The 9,626-nt window shown below is 53.5% G+C and overlaps 1 protein-coding gene across 1 annotated transcript; it reads right to left on the bottom strand.

Moving 5' to 3' along the window:
- Positions 1-2,703: 2,703 nt before the first annotated feature.
- Positions 2,704-3,359, bottom strand: LOC119367539 (protein PELPK1-like). The gene has a single exon (XM_037633019.1). The coding sequence runs from the start codon at positions 3,318-3,320 to the stop codon at positions 2,847-2,849; it is 474 nt and encodes a 157-aa protein (XP_037488916.1). The 5' UTR covers positions 3,321-3,359; the 3' UTR covers positions 2,704-2,846.
- Positions 3,360-9,626: the final 6,267 nt, after the last annotated feature.

Raw genomic sequence — 9,626 nt, 5'->3', positions numbered from 1 at the left:
CAAAGCCACCGTCTAAGCAACATCTGTCGCTATTCCTATCCAGTTGATGAAGGGGCGCTGATAGTCTGGGCCTAATACCAAACATACCTCGTAGCTAAACCTAACATCGACCTGAGGTCCCAACCAGGACGCCTGCCGGGTATCGGCACCCACCAGTCCGGCGTGCTCCTCAACCAGGACGCCTGCCGGGTATGAGGCCGCTGCAGCCACCTGCCACCAATCCATCTTTAGAGCTGTACTGTTGCATCAACCTTGCCCGGTCTACCTGCCGCCGACGCCACCACGACGTCAGACAGCGTCGACCTCCTGCGCGTGTCCATCACCACACATCTGACGCCAAGCCTCCGCTGCTCCATGCCACCAAGAGCCGCCGCCATGAATATATAGAAAGAAACACTGCTCCACCGAAGAAGCCATCCGCTGGTCCCTCGAGCCCGAGTGCATCTCCAAGAATGCCGCCCCCAAGGGGGTAATGACAAATGAATGCCGCCGTCATCCGATCAACTGATCTAGGTTTCCCCCGGAGGTATTGGGTGGGTTTGGGATTTGTACCTCGATGATGCCTTCATGAAGGAAACGATGATAAGGGCATCGTCATCACCGGCTCAACCCAAGGACCAAAGACCAAGTTTTCACTTGGATCCGTCCCAAGACATACACCCGACAACCTGTGCACTGTCTCGACCGCCTTCAAAGCCCCAGATCTAGATGCCTAGATCTGGCGACCAACCGCAACAGCAGTGCCACCGTAGGAGCCCTGGCACACCGGCCACTGCCTGAATGCTTCACCACTGGAGCCTGGGAGGAGGACTACTCCACCTCGCCAAACCGCGAGAGCCGCCAAGATCGATCCCGCACGCTCATCACCTTCTCTAATCTGAACCAATCCGCGGCAAAACCACGAGATCGGCGATGCAGATCCGCCTTGTATAGGGACAACACCACGCCATGCCGTCGTGGGAAGCCCGACCTTCACCCGCCGCCACCTTCCAGGGCCGCCGCCCCGGGATCCAGCCGCCGCCGACAGGCCGAGCCGCCAGCCACCATGACCAAGGCCGCCATGCCCGCGAGCCCATCGAACGGCCGACGCCACTAGATCTTCCTCGAATCCGCAGCTCCGCCTCCCCCGCCTAGCACCACGCCGCCGCCTTGCACCGTCGCCTAACGCAGATCGGGGGAGAGCGCCCCGGCGCCATGGGTGACCCGCCTCACCTGATCTGGCGCGGGAGGAAAGAGAGCCTCCGCCGCCGCCATCAGCCGCCTGGGGCTTTGCCCGACAACCTCCTCTAGCGGCGGCGGAGGGGAAGGGGAGGATGGACGTGCCCGGCGGCGGCGGCTAGGGTTTTCACCCGACGCGGGGAGTCTGCTGCTGCCCGCAAAGCAAGAGGCAGTATATGCTCACAGCGCCCAAACGGTGCTATAAGACTATTGCGTGACCATTTGGTCCTTCGATTTTTCTAGATGGGATTCAATTTCTCGATAAACGAGATTTATTGAGATCGACAAGAGCTACCGATCTCTGCATCAATACGCTGAAGACATGAATGATGCTTTTGGCAGAAAAAAAAAGGATGCACACAGTGAAATACAGTTTTGGGTCTCTAAACTTGTCCACCCTGATCACCTAGGCCCTGAAGTGGTAGTTGCCCATTTGTCTCGAGAGTACTATTAAGTTCATGTCATAAATTAAGATAAGAGGGAAAGAGAGTACACAGGGGAGAGTACAATGGTGGCAACCACCGGCCAAAACGACTATTACGACTGTTACTTCAGCTTCGAACCTACTCCGTACTTAATTTGCCAGCCTGGTCGCTTAACTAGTGATGTGTTCACTGTGCCAGTGTGCATCTCAGTCAATATTCAGGAGAGTAGGGCACTCGGTAATGTTGGTATAGTTGTGTTTTGTACTACTTCCTCCGTTCCCAAATATTTGTCTTTCTAGGCATTTCAAATGGACACAACATACGGATGCATGTAGACATATTTTAAAGTGTAGATTCACTCATTTTGCTTCGTGTGTAGTCACTTGTTAAAATCTCTAGAAAGACAAATAGTTAGGAACGGAGGGAGTATTATTATTTGTCTTTTAAATATTGCTAACCTAATTTCATCCTACAAAAGAACAAATTGGGACATATTTTCCAACCGAACCAAACACCGCAATTCAGATTAACTTAAAAAAATGGTCCCGCACACCCCTCATCAACGCCTTCTGTTTTGACACTTAACACTGAAATTCCTGCCACCCTGGTTCACTCGATGTCAATCATGCATGCACTAGTTGGCCGCTCTATTGACACCAAGGGTACGACCGTTGATGCAACTCAAAAATGACAGTGTGCGTGAGCCATAAATAGCGAGTGTTAAAGCTAGGAGTAGCACGGCTTGAGGTAGAAGAAAAAACATGTAGGCTTTTACGTTTTGTCAATGGGAAAATGAGAGGCGCAAACAAATCATGCGCTGAAAACTGTAGTAAGGAATCATGCATACTTTTCAAGTGAACTTATGATAAAAGGTGGACAGTGAGACCAAAACATATTTCTCGTATATTCAAATATACTCCCTCCATTTTTAAATATTTGTCTTTCTGAAAATTTCAATAAATGACTACATACGAAGCAAAATGAGTGAATCTACACTCTAAATTATGTCTACATACATCCGTCTGTGATAGTCCATTTGAAATCTCTAAAAAGACAAATATTTAGGAATGAAGGGAGTATATTTATATAAACATATCACTCACAGTGATCGTCGACCAACAATCAGACTGTTGACGAAACACCAACACTAGGGTACATGTACGAGCGAAGCAGAACGAGGCGACAGTATTGAGAAGCCAATTCTCATGGCTTGGCCTCCGGCTTTGGGAAGTGGAACATGGGAACAGTGGGCATCTCGGGCTTTGGTGGAAGCTCCACCTTGGGCATCTCGGGCTTCGGCGGCAGCTCCACCTTGGGCATCTCCGGCTTGGGTGGCAGGTGAACCTCCGGGAACGTTGGCAACTCCACCTTGGGCAGCTCCGGCTTGGGTGGCAAGTGCACCTCAGGGACCGGCGGCAGCTCCACCTTGGGAAGCTCAGGCTTAGGTGCCAGGTGCACCTCCGGGACCGGCGGCAGCTCCACCTTGGGAAGCTCAGGCTTAGGTGGTAGGTGTACCTCCGGGAACAGTGGAAGCTCTACCTTGGGAATATGTGGCACCTCATTCTGGTGCTCTTCCTTGGACGGAACGGTCTCCTCAAGGATTCTCGCCACACCAATCATGGCTACGCATGAGAGAAGAAGCCCAAGGAGGAAGACAGCTGAGTTTTTGGGAGCCATAGTGCTAGTCTGCTAGAGGTGTGCAGGACCGGCTAGCTCTGGCAGTGCAGTTTGATTGTGGGAGAGATACCTGGTGCTGCTACTTATAGGGTGCAAAAGGCAGCGTGGGGACAATGTACAGGTTTTCCAACAAGTTTGTTCATCTACTTATCTGCAGTTCTGTCGGATGTGTGTGTTTCTGAATCTATATGTGCTCAAGGTTTGGGTGTGGACGCCGTGAAGCTGCGTGCAGGGCAGGTATGATCGTACAGGAGATCAACAATGTTAGGTCAGCTGTGAAGACGAAACATTGTGTCCAAGTGTTGAACAAAACAAGCTATGCTGAAATAAACAACAATTTTTGCCAGAGCCATACGAACCTGAAGTTTAACAGGCTAACAATTAACTCAGAATTATGAATCAAATATTGCTACTCCCTCCATTCTTAAATATAAAGTTCTTTTAGATATCTTGATATGGATTACATACAAATGTATATAGACTATAGACGTATTTTAGAGGAAAATGTTCAAAACCAGCCGGTTGATTTTCCTAAACCTCCTCTCTCAGGCGACACGTGGTGCAGGTCCACCCACCGCTTTTTCATCCCAACCTTATCTTCTCCCTCGGCTCTTCCTGTCGCTTTCCCATCTCATTTCTCTCGTCATGGGATACAATCACCGCTGCTGCAGGCCATGGCAGCCACCACGCCGCGATCCCATCGCATCACCAGCAGAAATTTCGTCGCCGCCGTGCTGCGTCGCCGCATCTTCCGCCGCCGGCGCCGTGCTGCATCGCCGCATCTGCCGCCGCCGCGTGCTTCAACACGAGGTGATCCCCTGGCACCCCAACGCGTGTTGCGTCGCCGCAATTCGTCGCCGATGTGCTGCATCGCAACATCCGCCACCGGCGCAGCGTGCTTCGTCGGAGCACCCCCATCGTTGTCGTGCTGCAATGGAGCACCGCCGCACCGGTGGTCTCGCTGCAGTGAAGCTCCGCCAACGGCCCGGGTGCTGAGATGGAGCTTCGACGGGGCAGCTAGTGTTGCGATGGAGCACCATCGCGCGGTGGTGGAGCTGCAGTGAAACATCGCCGGCTGCCGTCGACTGTTGGCCTGTTGCAATGGAGCACGGCCGCGCCGACGTCGGTGGTGCAGTGAAGCGTCGCCGGCGGCCGGGTGCTGCGATGGAGCGCCCCCCACGCCGATGTTGGCACTGCAGTGAAGTGTCGCCGATGGTGGAGCATGGCTACGAGATGGTGCGGCTCCCGCTGCAAGCTGTGGCGGCATCGCTTCCCGCAGTGACGCGCTTCGGTTGATCCCGTTGCGGGCTTGCGAATGCGATGAAAGGAGGGGATGACCACGTGAGATTCTGTTGACCAAATCCAACGAGCGACAAGCCCGGATCCGACGGCCCTAGACCCGACTGACTTCTGGTTCACTCATTTTGCTTTGTATCTAGTTTATATTATAATTTCTTAAGAAACTTATATTTAGAAACGGATTGAGTAATATGCGGAGTTTCGACAAATAACGAAACAAGGTGGACAAAACAAAACTTGTTTGCAAAATCCGGTAATCCTTAACTTAGATCTACTTATGTGCAGGTCCTGAAAGTTAGGTAAGAAAACTTCGTTTACCGAAAAAGGTTTTCGCCACGTTTTATATATATATATATAAAGCAAAGCGCCACAGAGTACACATACAGAGTCAAATCCACACACACACACTCAAGTCTCACGACAAAGTACATAGGTTCTGCTGAGAGCACAGCTCAACAAGCCTAGAAAAACAAAAAACAGAACATGCCGGACGAAGGAAGCATCTAGTCTGGTTCTGGCGGTGGCGGAGGAGGCGGCGGCGACAGGCGGACGGCCATCGAGCGGAGGTCGGCGATGAAGGCTGAGGTGGCGTCGCGGTCCGGGGGGCGGCTAAGCGGCAGCCAAAGCTGCAAGAAACCCGAGAGTTTGAAAAGAGCGTCAGTAGCTCGCCGAAGAGGGGTGCGCTGAATCACAAGCTTATTACGAACAGTCCAGAGGGTCCAGGCGAGAATCCCAATCTCAAGCCACCTAATGTGGCGAGAAGTCACGGGGGACAACTGGAGTTCGGCAAATAGGTCCGGGAAATTGGTGTGGCGCCAATTTCCACCGACAGCTTCGCGAAAGCAGCTCCAAAGGAACTGGGTGGATACGCAGGAGAAGAAAATGTGGTTCGAGTCTTCGGGGACCCCACAGAGCGGACAGATGCCAGTACCCGGGCCATTTCGCTTGTGAACCTCCACCCCGGACGGGACCCGACCGCGAATCCATTGCTACATGAAGATACGAATCTTCAGGGGTACGCGGATGGACCACACCATCGAGAGGAGAAGGGGGGCGGAGGAGGGGGCAATGGCCAGGTATAGCGACTTGGTGGAGAATTGACCCGACGGCTCAAGGCGCCAGCGCACCAGGTCCGGGCCACCATCCACCTTGGCTCATGGAGAGCAACACAGTCGAGCAACTCACGCCAGGCGGCGGATTCCAAGGGACCAAAAGGTCATCGGAAAGCAAGGCGCCCTAAGTCAAGAAGGGCCCTATCAACAGAAATCAGGGGATCGACGGAGATAGAGAAGAGGCCGGGGAAGCGGGCTACAAAGGGAATGTCCCCGGCCCAGCGATCAAACCAGAAGAGCGTCAAGATTCCGGATCCCACCGAGATGGAAGTCCCGATGCGAAGGACCGGGAGAAGCTGGACAATAGACTGCCAGAACTGAGAACCGCCAGATTTCTGGCAGAAGGCGAGGGGCTGTCCGCGCAAGTATTTGTTCCGGATATTGTCAAGCCAGAGGCCACCGTGACCTTGCGAGATGCGCCAAAGCCGACGGGAGAGAAGGGCGATATTCATCCGTTTAGAGCACATGATGCCCAGGCCACCTTGCTCCCTGGGCTTGCATATGTCAGGCCAGCTGACCATATGGTACTTATGCCTGTCATTGTCGCCAGCCCAGTAAAAGCGGGACTGGACCTTGGCGATCTCCTTGTGGAGAGACTCGTGGAGGTTGTAGAAGCTCATAAGGAACAAGAGGAGGCTGGAGAGGGAGGAGTTGATGAAAATGGTCCGGGCTGCCTTGGACAGCCACCTCCCCTGCCAGGGCTTGCAACGCGTTTGGAGCTTGGCCACGGATGGGTGCAAGTCCGCGACGGAGAGCCGAGAATCACTAATGGGCGTCCCCAGGTAGGTGGTGGGGAAGGAGCCCAGACGGCAATTAAGCATGTTGGCGATGGCCAGAGAATCAGAGGGGGAGTATCCCATCACCATAACATCACTCTTGTCGAAGTTGATCTTGAGGCCTGACATCTGTTGGAAGCAGAGAAGGAGGAACTTGAGGTTGGCGATGTCCGTCTCCGAGCCTTCGACCATGATGATAGTGTCGTCAGCATACTGGAGGATGGAGATCCCAGAGCCCCCGGAAAGGTGGGGAGTAATCCCACGAAGATGGCCAGCGACTTTTGCCTTATCCAGAATGGAAGCAAGCGTGTCGACGACCATATTGAACAGGAACGGGGAGAAGGGGTCGCCTTGTCGAACCCCACAAAGGGTGGGGAAGAAAGGGCCAATCTCACCGTTGATGTTCACAGTCATGCGACCGCAAGAGACCATTTGCATGACTCTAGTGACCCACCGGTCATCAAAGCCCTTCCGAAGAAGGACTTCCCGGAGGAAGGACAAACTAACCGTATCGTAGGCCTTGTGGAAATCAATCTTCAGAAAGACCGCCTTGAGGCGTTTGACGCAGACCTCATGAAGGACTTCATGGAGGATAAGGACCCCATCCAGGATGTAACGGCCCTTAATGAAGGCCGATTGGTTGGGGTGAGTCACACGGTCAGCCAGCAGGGTCACCTTATTGGCGTACCCTTTGGCCAGGATCCGGAAGATCACATTAATAACCGTGATCGGGCAAAACTGGCGGATGTCGGACGCCCCGGGGACCTTGGGGATGAGAGAGATGATCCCATAGTTGAGGCGCCCGAGATCAATGGAGCCAACATAGAACTCGTCAAAGATGGCCATGACCTCCGGTTTAATCACGTTCCAGAAGGTCTGGAAAAATTTGACCGGGAGGCCATCCGGCCCCGGCGCCGAGGATGGGTTCATGCCCTTGATGGCCTCCCATACCTCATGCTCGGAGAAGGGGACCGTCAGAGCCGTGTTCTCCGAGACAGACACCAACTGGGAACCAGCCCAACAATCGGGGGCGAGAGAGATGCCGCTCCTAGGAGCGGCAGAGAATAAGGACCTATAGAAACCGTCGACGTGGGTACGGATGTCGCGAGGATCTTGAAGGAGAGTCTCATCATCCCATAAGAGGGGGATGGTGTTACGTCTACGGCGGCCATTGGCGATAGCCTAGAAGTATGCCGTATTCGCGTCGCCCTTCAAGACCCATTTCTGGGCACCACGGAGGCGCCAATAGGCCTCCTCATCGGTGTAGATCACTGAGAGCTGGTCTTCAAGGTCATATCGAGAAAGCCACTCATCCGGAGAAAGACCCACCGCGTCAGCCCGTAGGTCGAGGGCCTGAATCGCGGGTAACAGCACCTTCTTGCGCTCCCGTAAGTCTTGACCCAAATTCGCACCCCATCCCTTCATGAACTGCCTACCGTGTTTCGCACAGAAGTGCCATGCGTCAATGGCCGAGGGTGGGCGAGGGTGGGGATGGGCTCGAGCCTCGATCCACCGAGCGCAAACGGCGTCGGTAAACCCAGCCTGGGAGAGCCAGAACGTCTCAAAACGGAAGCGGGGGGGCGACGGACGCTCGTCCACAGAGGAGAGAAGCAGGGGGACATGATCCGAGCCAATCTGAGTGATGGCCGCGGAGGGAGGCTAAGGGGCAGCGGAGGTCCCAATCCGGGGACACTAAGACCCGGTCCAAGACGGACTGGGTCGGGGAGGCTTGCCGATTGGTCCAGGTGAACCTGGCACCAATCCTATCGATCTCACGGAGACCGAGGTCAGCAATGAAATCATTGAACATTTGCATCCACGCAAAGCAAACATTATCATTGCTCTTGTCATCCGCCACGCGCAGGAGGTTAAAATCGCCATCCACTACCACAGGAAGGGAGGCTGCAGAGATCTTCCGGTGGAGTTCCTCAAAAAAGGCTGCCGACCTACTATGGTCGGCAGGCCCGTAGACGATGATGACCTCCCACTTGAAGTTGAGAGATCTCTCGAACAGCTCCATGCTCACAAAGAATTCTCCCCGATCCATGCTCACAAAGAAAACTTCATTTGACATCTTGATCTGACAACAGGGTGCACATGCTTAAAATCATAATTGGCATGGTTCAGTTTTTAGCTAATCGTATCCACCGTATCGTTGTTGATCGTGCCTGGAAAGTTATCGCCTATTTGTCTCCACATTTATTATTAAGATGGTTACTTGAGCTTCAAATCTTGGTAGTTTGCTTGCTCGAGCACTTACCTAGTGATGTGTTCACTCTGCTAATGTGGGGTCCCAGTAAAATGTTTTATAGAGTTGGGCACTCAGTGACATTGGTTTGGTTATCTATTGTATTATTATCGGTAAAGCTATCTGGCGAAAGTTTGGCAGGAACCAAATCCTGGTGAACGATAAACTGCCATGGCAGTTTCGAAAAACGCCACCCCCAGCCACATAAACTGCCATCCAAGGGGTTCGCGTTTGCCATCCCTCCTGGCGAACGGTCACCGGGAATTGGGGTCCATTATTAGGCTTTTGAGCATTGCCAACCTATCGATTTCATCCTACAAAACAACAAATTGAGACATATTTGCCCACCGTACTGACATCACAATTCGAATTAAGATTGAAAAAATGGTCATGCACACCTCATCAGCATCGTCTATTGACAAATGACATGCAGATCCCTACCACATCCTACCTTCATGTAAATAGACTTTTATGTTTTCTCAATTGTAAAATGATAGATGCAGACCAAGGCTATGGTAAAAACAACACCTCTATTAATATAAGACATTTTAGAGATAATACACACGGAGCTTCTGAACTCCCCTCCTCCCGGGTCGCCCTGCGCACGACCGGGAAGAAACCCTAGCCGCCGCCGGCGGGGTCCCCTGCCTTCTCCTTCTCCACCTCGCTACCGCCAGAGGGCGCGGCCAGGTGAAGCCTGGTCGGCGCCTGCGGCGGCAGGAAGATCTCGCCCCCTCGCACAGCGGGCTCGAAGCGGGCCGAGGCGGCTGGGCCGGAGTGTGCGCTAGACGATGGGCGCAGCAGCGCGGTGGCGCGCTGGAGCCGAGTGTGATGACGTGGCGGGCGGCGGGCTGGAGGTGCGCGCTTGGGG

This window comes from Triticum dicoccoides, chromosome 2B, assembly GCF_002162155.2.
Source record: "Triticum dicoccoides isolate Atlit2015 ecotype Zavitan chromosome 2B, WEW_v2.0, whole genome shotgun sequence".
NCBI classification, from domain to species: Eukaryota; Viridiplantae; Streptophyta; class Magnoliopsida; order Poales; family Poaceae; genus Triticum; species Triticum dicoccoides.
Note: the sequence above shows the minus strand (reverse complement) of the source record. Positions and strands in the feature narration are given on the sequence as shown.

Coding starts and splice junctions, on each gene's coding strand:
- LOC119367539 (XM_037633019.1), bottom strand. CDS start 3,320: ATGGCTCCCAAAAACTCAGCTGTCTTCCTCCTTGGGCTTCTTCTCTCA.